The sequence below is a fragment of the Rhinatrema bivittatum genome, chromosome 16 (genome assembly GCF_901001135.1).
Source record: "Rhinatrema bivittatum chromosome 16, aRhiBiv1.1, whole genome shotgun sequence".
In the NCBI taxonomy this organism is placed as follows: Eukaryota; Metazoa; Chordata; class Amphibia; order Gymnophiona; family Rhinatrematidae; genus Rhinatrema; species Rhinatrema bivittatum.
The window spans coordinates 1,453,586-1,471,898 of NC_042630.1; the positions used below are offsets into that span (position 1 = coordinate 1,453,586).

At 49.1% G+C, this 18,313-nt stretch overlaps 1 protein-coding gene across 1 annotated transcript in view; it reads right to left on the reverse strand.

Moving 5' to 3' along the window:
* Positions 1–731: 731 nt before the first annotated feature.
* Positions 732–18,313, reverse strand: part of LOC115078834 (T-cell surface glycoprotein CD4-like) — a 30,598-nt gene continuing 13,016 nt past the window's right edge. The window contains exons 2-10 of the mRNA XM_029581870.1: positions 15,328–15,428; positions 13,683–13,865; positions 13,150–13,308; positions 10,064–10,312; positions 8,563–8,931; positions 8,119–8,367; positions 4,140–4,255; positions 2,407–2,480; positions 732–1,186 (exon numbers count right to left, since the gene is read on the reverse strand). Coding sequence (XP_029437730.1) covers positions 1,156–1,186; positions 2,407–2,480; positions 4,140–4,255; positions 8,119–8,367; positions 8,563–8,931; positions 10,064–10,312; positions 13,150–13,308; positions 13,683–13,865; positions 15,328–15,400 — 1,503 coding nt within the window. The 5' untranslated portion in view covers positions 15,401–15,428 and the 3' untranslated portion in view covers positions 732–1,155. The remainder of the gene's footprint in view (positions 1,187–2,406; positions 2,481–4,139; positions 4,256–8,118; positions 8,368–8,562; positions 8,932–10,063; positions 10,313–13,149; positions 13,309–13,682; positions 13,866–15,327; positions 15,429–18,313) is intronic.

Below are 18,313 nucleotides of genomic sequence, written 5' to 3' on the forward strand. Positions count from 1 at the left end.
TCACATACCATCACTAGCCAACACCCTCTCACATACATATCAATTGATGCCAGCCAACACCCTTTCATATATCTACCCACTGCATCAGCATACATCCTGCTTCCCACCTACATGGACTGATGCATGCTAATGCCCTTCCACATTTCCATAAACTAACAGCTATTGCCCTACCTACTGACTGACATCAGCTAACACCCTGCTTCCTTCCTAACAATTAATGCCAGCTAACACCTTACCTACTGATCTACGCCAGATCACACTCTGTCCTCTACCTACTGCCAGATTGTACCCTGCCACCTTCTTAGTGACTGATGCCAGTTAACGCCCTGCCTTCTACTTACTGAGTGACACCAGCAAAAACACCATGCTACATACCTACCAACTGACACAGCAAAACCCCTGCCTGCTACCTTGATCCTTTCTGAGAAGGCTCAGAGGAAAGAGGTGTTCATCCCTGGAGCTGTGTTGTATTACTGCACTCCCCATGCCACTTCCCTGCAGTCTCCAGTCTGGTCTCAAGGGGGTGCTGCTGCCACTGCCCTGTCACAGGATGGCTGCTAAGTCAGCCCTGGCTCTTTGCTCTATTTTGATTTATTTAAGCCACTCAGATTCGATATTAGATGTATCCTTGTGTAAATATTTGACTTAAAATCTCTTTTCAGTGGACAGGAGAAAGGCTGCCGGTTTTATTCTGGGACAACCACAGCTGCCTGTGACAACATTAAACTGAAATCACTGCCCATAAAAAAAGCTGTAGAAAATCACAGTCCAGCACCGTGTAGCAACACTGACAGCTCTCTCGAACATAGGGCTTTAACGCGATTCTAGGAGCCCTGATAATGGAACAGATCGGACAGGCACTACGAGATGCCAAACTGAACCAAACTCTACTTTATTAAACAAAGCAAAAATGAAAGCAAACTCTGAGAGGCAGTGACCCGAAGACTATTTACAGCTGTGCTGTGCTTAGTTCATGGCCTGAGGCTATGAGGACCTCCCCTTTTGCACATTGGGTTCCTGCAGAGGGAGAATGGAGTGCGAAGCCTGGGATGTGCTCCAGATGCAGTAACATTAGACAGCGGGAGCATCTCTCTCTCTCTCATGCCCACGCCTTCAGCTGAGACCACAAACGTTTGGGGAAGATCCTTGTGTGGCTCAGGCCTGGTAATGTGCTGGGAGGGTCCGGCTAAAAGACACAAACAAGATAGGTTTATGGCCTCGGAGAACCTTGTTCTGCACCCAACCCCCCATGAACATCACAGCCAGATTACCTCAGGAACCAAGCAAGGTCAGGCTGGATGGGATTAGGACACCTCCAAGGAACAGGGCTGGAAGATGAGTGACTGACGCAGTAGGGGCAATGTTCCCTCTGACAGCACTGACCCAGCGTCCCAGCCCGGTGTTAGGGGACCCTCCCCACCCCCCTCTGACCCAGTGTCCCAGCCCGGTGTTAGGGGTCACGCCCTCTGACCCAGTATCCCAGCCCGCTGTTAGGGGACGCCCCCCTCTGACATAGCGTCCCAGCCCGCTGTTAGGGGACGCTCCCCCCCCCCCTGAGACCCAGCGTCCAAGCCCGGTGTTAGGGGACGCTCCCCCCCCCTGACCCAGCGTCCAAGCCTGGTGTTAGGGGACGCTCCCCCCCCCTGACCCAGCGTCCCAGCCTGGTGTTAGGGGTCACGCCCCCGCCCTCTGACCCAGCGTCCCAGCCCGGTGTTAGGGGTCACGCCCCCCCCCTGACCCAGCGTCCCAGCCCGGTGTTAGGGGACGCCCCCCTCTGACCCAGTATCCCAGCCCGGTGTTAGGGGACGCCCCCCTCTGACACAGCGTCCCAGCCCGGTGTTAGGGGACGCTCCCCCCCCCCCTGAGACCCAGCGTCCAAGCCCGGTGTTAGGGGACGCTCCCCCCCCCCTGACCCAGCGTCCCAGCCCGGTGTTAGGGGTCACGCCCCCCCCTCTGACCCAGCGTCCCAGCCCGGTGTTAGGGGACGCCCCCCCTCTGATCCAGCGTCCCAGCCCGGTGTTAGGGGTCACGCCCCCCCCCTGACCCAGCATCCCAGCCCGGTGTTAGGGGTCATGCCCTCTGACCCAGCATCCCAGCCCGGTGTTAGGGGTCGCTCCCCCCCCCCCCGACCCAGCATCCCAGCATGGTGTTAGGGGACGCTCCCCCCCCCCCCCCGACCCAGCATCCCAGCCCTGTTTTAGGGGTCACGCCCTGTGACCCAGCGTCCCAGCCCGGTGTTAGGGGACCCCCCCTTACCCAGCATCCCAGCCCGGTTTTAGGGGTCACGCCCTGTGACCCAGCGTCCCAGCCCGGAGTTACAGGAGCTTTGGTATAAGCAGGATGTCTTGAGAGGCAAACAATGCCCCCTCCAGCCTGGGGAGCTTCCCTCGTGCATGTGGTGCTTACCCCTTGCACTGACAGGTTTTCTGCTCATGCACGAGTTTCCTCATCCGAGCCATCCTCATCCTCCGCGCCCGACGCTACAAGCAAAGCATTGGGAGGTGACCTTAGGAATAATCCATCTCTGTGCTATCAGAATATGGGGGAGGGTGGGACGTGAGAGCCCTAAGCCCCATCCGTCTCTGTGCTATCAGGCTATGGGGGAGCGTGGGACACGCAGGGCCCTAAGCCCCATCCGTCTCTGTGCTATCAGAATATGGGGGAGGGTGGGACATGAGAGCCCTAAGCCCCATCCATCTCTGTGCTATCAGAATATGGGGGAGGGTGGGACGTGAGAGCCCTAAGCCCCATCCGTCTCTGTGCTATCAGGCTATGGGGGAGGGTGGGACGTGAGAGCCCTAAGCCCCATCAGTCTCTGTGCTATCAGAATATGGGGGAGGGTGGGACGTGAGAGCCCTAAGCCCCATCCATCTCTGTGCTATCAGGCTATGGGGGAGGGTGGGACATGAGAGCCCTAAGCCCCATCCGTCTCTGTGCTATCAGGCTATGGGGGAGGGTGGGACGTGAGAGCCCTAAGCCCCATCCATCTCTGTGCTATCAGACTATGGGGGAGGGTGGGACACGCAGGACCCTAAGCCCCATCCGTCTCTGTGCTATCAGAATATGGGGGAGGGTGGGACGTTAGAGCCCTAAGCCCCATCCGTCTCTGTGCTATCAGGCTTTGGGGGAGGGTGGGACGTGAGAGCCCTAAGCCCCATCCGTCTCTGTGCTATCAGAATATGGGGGAGGGTGGGACGTGAGAGCCCTAAGCCCCATCCGTCTCTATGCTGTCAGGCTATGGGGGAGGGTGGGACGTGAGAGCCCTAAGCCCCATCCATCTCTGTGCTATCAGGCTATGGGGGAGGGTGGGATGTGAGAGCCCTAAGCCCCATCCATCTCTGTGCTATCAGGCTATGGGGGAGGGTGGGACGTGAGAGCCCTAAGCCCCATCCGTCTCTGTGCTATCAGACTATGGGGGAGGGTGGGACACGCAGGACCCTAAGCCCCATCCGTCTCTGTGCTATCAGGCTATGGGGGAGGGTGGGACGCGCAGGGCCCTAAGCCCCATCCGTCTCTGTGCTATCAGGCTATGGGGGAGGGTGGGACATGAGAGCTCTAAGCCCCATCCATCTCTGTGCTATCAGGCTATGGGGGAGGGTGGGACACGCAGGACCCTAAGCCCCATCCGTCTCTGTGCTATCAGGCTATGGGGGAGGGTGGGATGTGAGAGCCCTAAGCCCCATCCGTCTCTGTGCTATCAGGCTATGGGGGAGGGTGGGATGTGAGAGCCCTAAGCCCCATCCGTCTCTGTGCTATCAGAATATGGGGGAGGGTGGGACATGAGAGCCCTAAGCCCCATCCGTCTTTGTGCTATCAGAATATGGGGGAGGGTGGGACGTGAGAGCCCTAAGCCCCATCCATCTCTGTGCTATCAGAATATGGGGGAGGGTGGGACGTGAGAGCCCTAAGCCCCATCCATCTCTTTGCTATCAGAATATGGGGGAGGGTGGGACGTGAGAGCCCTAAGCCCCATCCGTCTCTGTGCTATCAGGCTATGGGGGAGGGTGGGACGCGCTGGGCCCTAAGCCCCATCCGTCTCTGTGCTATCAGGCTATGGGGGATGGTGGGACACGCAGGGCCCTAAGCCCGTCCCTGTTACAGTCAGGAAGTATTTCGTAGCTGTGGGAGTCCTGACTAACCCTCCGGCGTGCACTCGCTATGCAGATCACTGTACAGATGATGAGGATGAGGAAGGCGAAGCTCCCAGCTCCAACGGCAGCCCAGAACCACAGGTCCACAGCGTCCGGTGCCTGTGCTGCAGAAAAAAGAATTGATGAGACTGAGGACCCCTATCTCATCCCTCTGGTCATGGAAACAGATAAAATAAATACAACCCTCACGCCTCTAGCACTGGCAGACGTGCATGCCACTGTGCAAAGGCGCCCAAGAGCTGGTCCCTGCTACCTAGAGCTTACCTGCTAAGCAAGATCAGCATTCAGGACAAGAGACTTTGGGAATTTGTTAAAGCAATAAGGCTGTAAGTGGGCTAAGCAGAGGTTAGAAAGGGGCGAAAGACTAAATTGCCAGAGGATGGGTTTCAGTTAAAGGCTTGTACGAGATCTTATCTGCAGAGATAAATAGAAACCTTTCCTTGCAGAGAGGATCAGAGCTTGCAGCTGGTAGTGAACATCTTGCAGATGAGATTGCACTTGCTGCTTGTGCTAGGAAAGTTATCTGACAGGAGGGCAGGGTTTGCTTCAGGCTCTTCCCGCAGTTCCTCTCACAACACAATCACTAAGCACATGAATGGTCCCATTCCATCCGCTTAAGATGATTAGAAATCCTGCACTTGGGCCTATATTTTCTAAAACAATGCGGCGGTGGCGTGAATCGTGCGGTGCAGGGGGGCGGGCCTGCGAAAGCCGGCGGCGATTGCACCTCTGCCATCATAAAAGCTGGTGCTATTGGGCGCAAAATGGGCAGCGAAAAGGTTCCTCAGCTTTTCACCGTCCACGCAGTCTTCCCGGTGTCCACCCCGACTCCGCCCCTTTTCCAGTGCGCTAGCTTTAAAAAATGGCCCCCTTGCTTTGCTACCTTTTCTGGCAGACTGGGAAATTTACCTCAAGAACTGAAAAGTGCAACTTTTAGGCCCATTGTGAAAAAGTAGAATTTGCATCCTGATCTCTCTGAGAATTATCGCCCTGAGCTTACAGAAAAGGCAACTTTCCCTCCCTTCTGCTTCACATCCCAAGCAATCAGTTTAGGAGACTGCTCTGATCCACAGAATCAGCTTCTCTGTAGATAAAAGAGCTTTCTCTAGCTGTGACATCCGCCTTTGATATTGATCGTTTATTGCTGTTATTAGTTTAAATGCCTACTGTTTACTAATATTGCATGTTTTATCCTATGTATTTTACAATTTGTAAACGTTGTGATGGCTCGTCTTAAAGACGGTATAGGAAAACTTGATAAATAAACAAATATTTGATATTGGCATTGAAGCTCAATCCTTAAGCTGCTTGAACTGGGTTCCGTGGCCACTCGTTTCCCCAGCTGTGGTTCTCTCTCCTGCTCGTTTTAATACCCTTCTTGTACCCTTAGCCAGCTTGATCCAGACTATGGGATTTTCTAGTTATTTTCATACAAATCTTGGCTTATTACGATCACAACTCATCTTTTTCTCTTACTACAATCAATGACTCTTTGACAGAAGGGAACAACTGGCTAAATCCTCTAAACTTAAAGCTTATCCGGATAAATCTAAGGCAATCTGCTTCTCCAGAAGACAGGATATCACTCAGCTCCCTCTTACTATTATGGCTGGCAAACCAATTCAAATTAAAAACGTCATGGCTACCTTAAGTGCTCCTATTGATTCAGCTCTGCTTTTCACACATCACATTTCACATTTTTACAAAGTTCATATTTCTTTTTGCAATTCATTTGTCGTCTGAACCGTTTCTTGAGTCTCCTGATCTCAAGACTTTAGTGCAGAGCTTTCCAAACTGTGTGTCGGGACACCTTAGTGTGTCGCCTGCAGTGTGCAGGTGTGTCGCGCAAGCCCGGTCAACTCTGATGCGAGTTTGGGCTTTTTTTTTTCTAGAGATTCACTTTTTTTTTTTTTCCAGTTTATGAGTTGCTTATTATTGGGTGATTTTTGCTGTCAATCGTGTTTTTTTGGGGGGCTTGGTGGGTGGAACGAGCCCAGCCATCCTTGCATTGGCTGCTGCTGCTGCCGATGAGGCCTGGCCATGAGGAGTACTGACTACAAGCAGCAGTGTCTGGTGGTCATGGAAGGGAGTGAAGCACTTAACTGGCAACAATCAAAAAGACGAGGTACATGAGTGTGGGGGCCAGACATGTGCTGGGGGGAGAGAGATGAGTGAGTGGGGGGCAAACGTGCTGGGGGGGACAGACATGTGCTTGAGGGGGGAGAGAGATGAGTGAGTGGGGGGCAAACGTGCTGGGGGGGTCAGACATGTGCTTGAGGGGGAGAGATATGAGTGTGTGGGGGCCAGACATGTGCTGGGGGGAGGAGAGAGATGAGTGTGTGGGGGGACAGACATGTGCTTGAGGGGGAGAGATATGAGTGTGTGGGGGCCAGACATGTGCTGGGGGGAGAGAGATGAGTGAGTGGGGGGCAAACGTGCTGGGGGGTCAGACATGTGCTTGAGGGGGAGAGATATGAGTGTGTGGGGGCCAGACATGTGCTGGGGGGAGGAGAGAGATGAGTGTGTGGGGGACAGACATGTGCTTGAGGGGGAGAGATATGAGTGTGTGGGGGCCAGACATGTGCTGGGGGGAGGAGAGAGATGAGTGTGTGGGGGACAGACAATTTGTTTTATTATTGTTTCTCATAAATTATAACAATAACATGAATCTTGGAATATATATTTTTAATATAAATGAAAGGTTTTTATGAGATAGGTTGTGTCGTGAAACATTTTATTTATGTATATATTTAAGGAAACATACATAAATTGTCGAAATATGTTTCGTTCGTTTAACCTTTAACCTCTGGTTTACTAGTAGACTGAATTACCGTGTCGTGAAATTATGTTTGTCTAAAAAGTGTGTCCCCAACATGAAAAGTTTGGAAAGCTCTGCTTTAGTGCATCATCACGACTGGACTATTGCAATCCCCTGTTTCATGAAAAAGATTACAAACTGTTCACAACACTGCCGCTAAACTTATCTGGGGAAAGAAAAAATATCAGCAAGTCACTTCCTTCCTGTGGCTCCCAATGCCCCTGAGCATTCAATTCAAAATGTAAATCCCTGCGTTGGATCTTTCACCTCTAATTGTTCCTCATCGTCTGCTCGCTCATTGCTCTCTTCTCAACAGGAACTGCTACTCCTACCATCTCCTAAAGAAATCAGACTAGAAACTGCCAGGAAACCTTGCGCAATGCTTTGCACTTCTTTTCCTCAGATTTACATCTAGGAAAGGATTATTTTAAGTTCAGGAAGGCTTTAAAGATGTTTTTTATTTACAAAAGCTTTTCCCTCCTGTTAAATTGATCTCTTTTTATGTTGTCTTATCTTTTTGTGTTTCTTTTTAATTCCTTTTTTATGTTTTATTATGCTTTTGAATTTTATGGTTTTATGTAAGATTTGATATTTTTAGAGTTTTAGATTGTAAGTTAGTGCTGTGAGATCAGATTTTGCCTTTTATTATTGGAATTTCGTACTAGATATTTAATTTGATTGTGTTTTGTAATTTTTTTGTTTTTATTGTACCTCGCTTAGATCACCGTATGTAAGGTTTGTGATTGATTAAATATGTAAATAAAGATTTAAAAGCAGCCTGGAGAAGGTGTTTTTGAGAGGCAGCACTCAGGAAGACTGGTCCAGGCACACGGGGCAGGCAGGTAGAAAGTGAGGTGTCGGGAGTTAGGGCACTCACAGGTGAGTGTGGAAAGCTTGAGCTGCAGGCAGAAGCAGGTGGGGAGTTGAGAAGGAGGAGGAGGGGGGTTGCATGGTCGTAGCGTGACGGAGGAGGAGAAGAAGTCATGCAGCTGAAGTTGGAATGGATTGCAGCGGAGAAGGCCGGCTCGAGCTGCAGGAGGTGACCAGAAAGTGGACACTCAATCCCGCGGGGGATGCTAACAATGGAGGATCCCTATACATTAAAGGAGCACAGATTCCAAGAGAAATGAGTAAAGAGGTCCCACATACTGAGTCTGTGATCAATGCTGAATTGTTCACTGCCATCCAGCCAGATGCTGCACTTCCACAGTCCAAAGTGACTAGCATTCGTGTTCAGTTTTAGGCTCAGTTGTCTGCTGCTTTGGCCCTCCTTGGAGTTTGCATTGGACCCGTTGACATGTGTCCATCTTATCACGGCTCCAGGGAGGTGGTCAGAGACTTCACATGTGAGGAGCACCTCGCTGTATATGCTGATGGGACCCTGGGGACTGGCAGACACTAAGGAGAGAGGTGGGAGTAAGTTAGTACTTTTAATTCTGTACCACCAATTGCATTTCCACCCTCACCACCCCCCCCCTCAACAGCCCCACCAGCCTCAGAATGCTTTGTCCTACTGGGTGGGCTGGGAGGTTGCTTCTTGCTGATCCCAGGAGGAGCATTGTAGAGAGCCCGGGCCTTCAGGATCCTTCTTACCTCTTACTATGAGCAGCTGGAGATGCTTCTGGATAGCCCGACGGCTGAGGTTCACCAGACACGTGTACCAGCCGGCATCGGAGAGTTGAACGTTGCGCAGGTTGACTGAGAGGTCAATGGTGGGGCCGTGGGCTGGATTAGCTGCACATTCTCCACTCGGGCAGCCTCCATCTTTGCTGATGTAGAGGTCCTTCAGGTGCCGTCCCAAGGTTTCCCGGCTCTCAGACTTATACATCGCAGCAGCCAGCAGCCGGAGACTCCCAGGCTCGCTCTGCCTTCTGGTGTTATAGGAGAGCTCACAGGGAATCTTCACTGTCTCATTCACCTTGGAGAAGAGCCTCTCAGGCCCCCGATCACTGCCGGAGAGACCTACGTGCGAGCCATCCACAGGGAAGAAGAAAAGGAGCAACATGAAGAGCGGAGCCGGAGCTGGAAGGAGTAAAGCTTTGTCCTGTATCAGGGACGACCTTTCAGGGAGGGAGTGGTTGAGCCAGGGCGCCCAGATCTATTTTATTTATTTATTGTTTTATACACCGTCAGTCTGTAGACAATCTAAATAAAGAAACTTGCCCTCTGAGGGAGCCCAGAGCTGATGCCACCATCCCCTGAGCTCTGCTGGAATCAGAGAGTGAGAGGCACAGCTTCCCTCCGTCCACGTCCCGAGTGGGGGAAAGGAGGTGCAAATTACTGCAACTGCTCTGCCAACACTTCCCAGACCTCCCCACTATCCCCTCAGTGCTCCCCCGTCACTGGGAACTCTCTGGCCAGTTCACCTGGACCCCACACTCCCCTGGGTCTCACACAGAGAGTCAGGGACAGAGCCGGGGATTAGAGCTGAGACATCCTGGCCAGTTCACCCTGGGCCCCACACTCCCCTGGGTCTCACACAGAGAGTCAGGGACAGAGCCGGGGATTAGAGCTGAGACATCCTGGCCAGTTCACCCTGGGCCCCACACTCCCCTGGGTCTCACACAGAGAGTCAGGGACAGAGCCGGGGATTAGAGCTGAGACATCCTGGCCAGTTCACCCTGGGCCCCACACTCCCCTGGCTCACAGTCACCGCTCATCCACTTTCCAGCCGGATGGGCTTGGCGTCCTTGTGAACGGTGGCGGGTGTGTGAGCCCTTAGTGCTGCGCTGCAGTTGACGCATCCTCGAGGGTGAACCCCTGAGCAGTGAATCCTAACGCTTCTGCTCTTTGCTTCTGCCACGGGTGTACAGTTCTTCCGTGTTGCACTACATGCAGGATCATGCAAGCTTGCACCTCGTTGCCTTACCGTGCATGTTCTTGGGGTGTTGCGGGGTGAGACTAGGAATATACTTTTATTTTTGTTGCATGCTCCTGAGTGATGCATCATTAAGCCAGAGGTGTAGGAAAGGGGTTTATAACAGCAGCAGCAGCAGTGCCTCATCCCCTTACCCTGGCAGCAGTGTGAGGGGGACATTACTGGCACTGCCAGGGGAAGGCTGGCTCTGCTGATGGAGGAAAGAGGGGACGCTACCTGCTGTCTCCACAGTGTGTTGTATCTCCAGGACCTGCTTGCTCTCTGCATGGTGGATCCAGCACGTCCACACCCCCTGGTGCTCTGGCCTCAGCTTCTCTATCAGGATGCTCTTGTCCCCTTTACTGAAGCTCTTGTTCCTGGGGTCCTTCCAGGTCACATTCAGGTTTGACCAATTCAAGGAGGAGGCTTGCAGTGTGAGGGTCAGATTCTCGGAGAGGAGGACAGGATTCTGAGGACTGGAGTTCACTGGAAAAACACACAGATCCCCCCCCCCAAGGAAATGAAATGCTGTTACCACATGGCCCAGGAAGATGATGCATAGCAAAGGGCATTCCAGAAATCGACATGGCCTGGCAGCAAGAGTGCGACAAACAAATGCAAAGTAGATTCAGAGAAAATGAAAGAAGAGTAGCAATGAAATTATTGCAGCTGGGGATTAGAACTCTGACCATAGGAGATACAATGACTCCCCCGAGGTGACACACAGATCAGTGACAGAGCCGGGGATTAGAGCCGAGGCACAGGGAGATAAAGTGACTCCCCCAATGTCACACACAGAGAGTCAGTGACAGAGCCGGGGATTAGAGCTGAGGCACAGGGAGATAAAGTGACTCCCCTGAGGTCACACACAGAGAGTCAGTGACAGAGCTGGGGATTAGAGCTGAGGCACAGGGAGATAAAGTGACTCCCCTGAGGTCACACACACAGAGTCAGTGACAGAGCCGGGGATTAGAGCTGAGGCACAGGGAGATAAAGTGACTCCCCCAGGGTCACACACAGAGAGTCAGTGACAGAGCTGGGGATTAGAGCTGAGGCACAGGGAGATAAAATGACTCCCCCAGGGTCACACACAGAGAGTCAGTGACAGAGCTGGGGATTAGAGCTGAGGCACAGGGAGATAAAGTGACTCCCCCGGCGCGCACAAATGTACATCCGATTTTAAAACATGCGCTCACTGCCTCGCGCATGTTATAAAATCCGGGGTCAGCGCGTGCAAGGGGTGCACACTTGTGCTCCAACACTGTTACCTCTTGCATCAAATCCTGTGTTCCATGAAGCAGTCATTTATTACATCTAGGGACTTTTCCTCTCTAGCATGCCCTGATGTAACATTCATCCAGGCAATACTGGGGTAATTGAAATCACCCATTATTACTATGTTGCTGATTTTGTTAGCTTCCCTCATTTCTTTTAGCATTTAATTGTCTGTTAGTTCATTCTGGCCAGGTGGAGGGTAGTACACCCCCATTACTATGTTATTCCCTTTTCCACCTGGAATTTCTATCCATAAAGATTAAAAATTGCATTTTGTTTCCTGCAGAACTTTTCTCCTGTTTGACTCAATGCTCTCTTTAATATATACCGTAGTGCCATCCCCCACCAATTTAAATCATCCTATCAGTTCGATATAATTTGTACCCTGGTATCACAGTGTTTCAATGGTTATCCTCCTGCCACCAGGTCTCTGAGATGCCAGTTATATCTACCTCTTCATTCAGTGCTATGCACTAATTCTCATCTTATTATTATTTATTATTTAAGAACATAAGAACATAAGAACATAAGAAATTGCCATGCTGGGTCAGACCAAGGGTCCATCAAGCCCAGCATCCTGTTTCCAACAGAGGCCAAACCAGGCCACAAGAACCTGGCAATTACCCAAACACCTAGAAGATCCTATGCTACTGATGCAATTAATAGCAGTGACTATTCCCTAAGTAAACTTGATTAATAGCAGTTAATGGACTTCTCTTCCAAGAACTTATCCAAACCTTTTTTGAACCCAGCTACACTAACTGCACTAACCACATCCTCTGGCAACAAATTCCAGAGATTTATTGTGCGTTGAGTGAAAAAGAATTTTCTCCGATTAGTCTTAAATGTGCTACTTGCTAACTTCATGGAATGCCCCCTAGTCCTTCTATTATTCGAAAGTGTAAATAACCGAGTCACATCTACTCATTCAAGACCTCTCATGATCTTAAAGACCTCTATGATATCCCCCCTCAGCCGTCTCTTCTCCAAGCTGAACAGCCCTTTATATTTATTTGCTGAACAGCCCTATATATTTGCTGAACAGCCCTATATATTTATTTGCTTTTCTATACCGACATTCGATTTGGCATATCACATCGGTTTACATAAAACATGATGTCATAAGGCAAGCCATATTATGACATAGTACATTGAAACATGGTAGAATTAATTTAACTCGGAACATTTAACTTATAACTTGCTTATAATGACATGGTGTATTGTAACAGAATAATTATCTTGGTAATTCTATATGGTTATTCTATATGGTAATTCTATATGGTTAGACTTCTAGCATTTGTAGACTTCTAGCATTTAGACTTCTAGCCTTTGTATACAGACATTTCTAAGTATGTTTCTTGTTTGTATTAATAACCTGCTCATCACTTGACAGAGATAATTTGGAATCTTTCTGCACTTTACTTAAAGGCACCTGGTCCCCTTTGGCATTTATTACAATCTGCTTAGAGTCTCATCACTCTTGTCAGAAGGCACAACAAGGTGGCCCGGTGCATGCTCTGGAAACTGTGTAAAGGCTACAACATTGCCGTACCAGAAAAACCCTGGGATTCCAGCCCTGGGAAAAGTGGAGAGAATGAAGCTGCTGGGATCACCTGGGACATTACAATTCCACTCATTCAGAAGCTCAGTGTGAGGCTGGAAAACAGACATTGAGGTACAGGAGAAAAACACAAGAATGGCACTGCTGACAGAGGTGTAAGTACCAGGCAACTATTCTGTGGAAGGTATAGAGAGAGAGGAGATCCTCAAGTACTACATGCTGTAATGAGAGGCCAAGAAAATGTGGCAGGAAGATACAGAACTAGTCTCAGCTGTTCAGAGCGCAGCTTGAGAGGTTTCCTGTAATCTAATGATCTCAGTACTGAGGTGAGCAAAAGCAGTGAATCTGAGGTCGAGATCACATCCTGGTTTAGGAGCAAGGTTCAGTCCTGTCAGGATCTGCACAAAATCAAACCCTTTTGAAGCTACTCCCCTGGAAGCAAGAGGCAGATCCTGGATTAGAACTCAGAGTTCCTTTCCCTGCTTACCTTGAAAGATGTACAGATGGACACTGGAGAATTCCCTTTCTGTGGATTTGCACTTATATTCTCCCCCGTCCGACATCTTCAGGGGATACACAAACATAGAAAAGTCGCCTCTATCCACGTTCCGTAAGTTAACGTTGAAGTGGGAGGGTGATTTTGATCCTGGTTATAAGGAGACAAGAAAGGTTATTCAGCAGCAAGAGGTGAAATAATCCAGGAATTTCGTGCAGGCAGAGGAGGGGAGAAAGGCGACCGTCACCAGATCCTGGCCATGTGCTCGGCTCTGGGCCTGGAACTGTCCCCACCACACTCTGCTCCCTTTCCTGCCTTGGATTTCTTTTCTTGCATGAGCAAAGGTTTCAGGGTTCTCAAAGTGCACAGATGAAATGATTTGCACTTTTTTTTTTTTGGCAAACCTTAATTTTGGACATGGGGCACAGTAAGTAACAATTTTTGATTCTGGGGAGAAATGTTTTACCCAAACGTGAACTGTGATCTGAAGGATCTGCATCTTGCATGAAGTATTCGGTCCTCACCTTTCACGAGCAGGTTATTAAACCACCTCAGGTACACAATTTCTTCGGTCCCCTCGTTTTTAACCCATTTCGGGTGGGTCTTCTCCTTCACCCTTTGCTGGTACTGGCAGGGTAAGTTGACCCTACTGCCCTCCTTTCCGAGCAACGTCAATCCTGCAGCCACTGCAGGAAACAGAGCAGCAACTGTTCCCGCAAGCCCAAAAGAAAGAGACCCAGTCAGACCAGCTTCTTAAGTGATCAATCCTGAGATCAGAGAAAGCCTATCCCTCTGCTAACACCAAGCAGTTCCAAGACAGCTTTCACAATACCCACTCTGAGACTGTAACAATACCCGATGACATCACAATACACTCAGACTGTAACAATACCCGATGACATCACAATACACTGAGACTGTAACAATACACTCAGACTGTAACAATACCCGATGACATCACAATACACTGAGACTGTAACAATACACTGACTGTAACAATACCCGATGACATCACAATACACTGAGACTGTAACAATGCACTCTAAGACTGTAACAATACCCGATGACATCACAATACACTGAGACTGTAACAATGCACTCTAAGACTGTAACAATACCCGATGACATCACAATACACTGAGACTGTAACAATACACTCTGACTGTAACAATACCCAATGACTTCACAATACACTCTGAGACTGTAACAATATTCAATGACATCACAATCAGGCCGATTCAGTAAAACGCGCGGGAGAGCTGGCGAGCGCCCGCTCTCCCGGCACGCGCACAGGCCACTTTCCTGGGCACACGATTCAGGAGGGTGGCCTATGCAAATTAGGGCCCGCGGTAAAAGGAGACACTAGGGACACTAGCGCATCCCTAGCGCCTCCTTTTTGACAGGAGCGGCAGCTGAGAGCGGGTTTGACAACCGATGCTCAATTTTGCTGGCATCGGTTTTCAAACCCACTGACAGCCACGGGTTTGGAAAATGGACGCTGGCATAACTGAGCATCCATCTTCTGACCCACGGGCCGCGGGCCGATTTTTAATATATTTTTTTTAATGTTTACTTTTTTTTTTACTTTTGGGGCCTCCGACTTAATATCGCCATGATATTAAGTCGGAGGGTGCACAGGAAAGCAGCTTTTACTGCTTTTCTGTGCAACTTCCCCGGTGACGGCAGAAACTAGCGTCTACCTTTGGGCAGGCGTTAATTTCTGAAAGTAAAATGTGCGGCTTGGCTGCACATTTTACTTACTGTATCGTACGGGAATGACTAATAGGGCCATCAACATGCATTTGCATGTTGCGGGCGCTATTAGTTTCGGGGGTTTGGACACGCGTTTTCGACGCGCTATTACCCCTTACTGAATAAGGGGTAAAGCTAGCACGTCGAAAACGCGCGTCCAAATGCGGGTAAACAGTGCGCTCCACCGGAGCTCACTGTACTGTATCGGCCTGTGGGTAAGCAATTTCATTCTCCATTGCCTCAGGAATATATTTAGATAAGCTCTTTGGGAAAGGTACCTACCCACTGCTCCTGGATTGTAACTCACTTTGAGTTTGGATTTGAAAAGGTAACTAATTAAATCCAAAATCTAAATCCAAATGCATATTTTTGCTTCCCTTTGAAAGCCAGAATAAGAGATGTGTGCATTGCACTCACGAATCTGTAGGCCCAGGAGATGACGGGCTGCAGCCAAACAAGATGTGGTGCCTCCCCCTGCCAGCGAATGCATCGTCTCCACCTGGCATTCGTTCCGTGACCTGGAGACCCAAGAATCAAAGGATTACATGAGGAGCTTCCAGAACCTGCCCTCAGAGTTACTCAATCAGCTCTGTGTGTTCACTCACACTCACACTCACACTGGGGCTTATCCCGGGCACTTCTGGATACACTGATGAAATTCTAGTCTGCATTACCTCACCCCACAAGAGGGAATAGGACGCTCAGAGAATAGATGAAAGACAGGAATGTGATGCTGTACGTTTGTGGAGTGATCCGAGAGGTGTGAGCTTTCTTTATAAACGATTATTAACCAGGTAGGCTCAGGGACCAAGTGACCTTGTATCTACTCTTTGGAATGGGCCGGGCGGCTCCTAATGATCTGTACTGGCCACCTTAGGAGACAGACTGAGGGTCCACCAAGCCCAGCATCCTGTTTCCAAGAACCTGATTTAGCACAGCATGTCTTACGTTCCTGTTAAATTACAGGGTTCAAGGGATGATTTGGGCGACAGGTGTGTGTGTGTGTGTGTGTGTGTGTGTATGTATGTGAGAGGGAGGATGATTCTGGTGTGTGTGTGGAAATCGTGGTGGTGGGGATGCAGTTAGATTATCTGGGTTTAAAAAAATATTTGGATAAATTCCTGGAGGAGAAGTCCCTAGATCACCTTCAATAGATCCTAGATCACCCTCACCCCCCTCAAGACCCAACCACGGCAGATCTGAAATACACACCTGTTTAAGACTTCTACTCTGATTCATCAGTATTCCTCAACTCATGCATATTTCGCATTTTTTGCACATCAGCACAGACTATGTACCCTCATATCACAATTTAGTCCACCCCTTCAATTTTTCTAGATATTTATTCTCGCTTTTAACATGCCGAACATTTACCCACGTCCTGTTGACGAGTTATTATTATTATTATCTATGTAATATTTAATTCTTATTATTTATATATATATGTTATATGTTATATGCCATATGTTATACATTATATGTTAAGAAAACGCTGTTCAATGTAATGCCTTTGTTGCGAAAGTTTTGTTATATGTAAACCGACCTGATTCGATAATTGTATTGAGAATGTCGGTATATAAAAATCCGAAATAGATAAATAAATAAATAAATAAATAAATAAACCGGTATTAAGCAATAGGGAATAGCCAATGCTCGTCGCCGGCATTAGCAGCATGGGATATATTTAATGTTTGGGTACTTGCCACGTATTTGTGACTTGGGTGTCTGTGTGTGTGTGAGAGAGAGAGAGGGGGGATGATTTGGGGATGCGTATATGTGTGAGGAGAATGATTTTGGTGTGTGTGTGTGTAAGAGAGGGAATGATTTGAAGAATACGTGTATGTGTGAGGGGATGATTTTGGTGAAGGGGTTGTGTGTACATGTGTGAGTGTGTGTGTGTGTGTGTTAGCATGTGAGTTTGGTTATGGGAATGTGTGTGTGTGAGAGAGAAGATGCTTTGGGGGATGTGTGTGGGGAATGATTTTGGTGCCAGGGAATGTGTGTGTATGAGAGAGAGAATGATTTTGGCGTGTGTGTGTGTGTGTGAGGGTGAGTTTGGTGATGGGGATGTGTGTGTGATAGAGGATGATTTTGGTGTGTGTGTGTGTGTGTGTGAGAGAGAGAGAGAGGGGATGATTTGGGGGATGCGTGTATGTGTGAGGAGAATGATTTTGCTGAGGAGGGATGTGTGTATGTGTGTGAGAGAGAAAATGATTTTGCCGTGTGTGTGTGTGTTTGTGTGTGAGGGTGAGTTTGGTGATGGGGATGTGTGTGTGTGTGTGTGTGATAGAGGATGATTTTGGTGTGTGTGTGTGTCTGTGTGTGTGTGTGTGAGAGAGAGAGAGGGGATGATTTGGGGGATGCGTGTATGTGTGAGGAGAATGATTTTGGTGAGGAGGGATGTGTGTGTGTGTGAGAGAGTGAAAATGATTTTGATGTGTGTGTGTGTGAGAGAGGATGATTTTGGCGTGTGTGTGTGTGTGTGTGTGTGTGTGAGGGTGAGTTTGGTGATGGGGATGTGTGTGTGTGTGTGTGTGAGAGAGAGGGAATGATTTGGGGGATGCATGTATGTGTGAGGGGATGATTTTGGTGAAGGGGTTGTGTGTACATGTGTGAGTGTGTGTGTGTGTGTGTGTGTGTGTGTTAGCATGTGAGTTTGGTTATGGGAATATGTGTGTGTGAGAGAGAAGATGCTTTGGGGGATGTGTGTGGGGAATGATTTTGGTGCCAGGGAATGTGTGTGTATGAGAGAGAGAATGATTTTGGCGTGTGTGTGTGTGTGAGGGTGAGTTTGGTGATGGGGATGTGTGTGAGTGAGAGAGGATGATTTTGGTGTGTGTGTGTGAGAGAGAGAGAGGGGATGATTTGGGGGATGCGTGTATGTGTGAGGAGAATGATTTTGCTGAGGAGGGATGTGTGTGTGTGTGTGTGATAGAGAAAATGATTTTGATGTGTGTGTGTGTGTGTGAGAGGATGATTTTGATGTGTGTGTGTGTGAGAGAGGGTGATTTTGGTGATGGGGATACGTATATGTGCTTGAGAGAGGATGATTGGTGATGGGGATGTGTGTATGTGTGAGGGGGATGATTTTGGTGATGGAGATGTATGTGTATGAGAGAGAGGATGACTTTGATGTGTGTGTGTGTGTGTGTGATAGAGAAAATGATTTTGATGTGTGTGTGTGTGTGTGAGAGGATGATTTTGATGTGTGTGTGTGTGAGAGAGGATGATTGGTGATGGGGATGTGTGTATGTGTGAGGGGGATGATTTTGGTGATGGAGATGTATGTGTATGAGAGAGAGGATGACTTTGATCTGTGTGTGTGTGTGTGGGGGGAGATTGCAGGAAGAGTGTCAGGATGGAGGTGAGGGGAGAAGAGGTGGAGAGCAGGTGTGCAATTCAG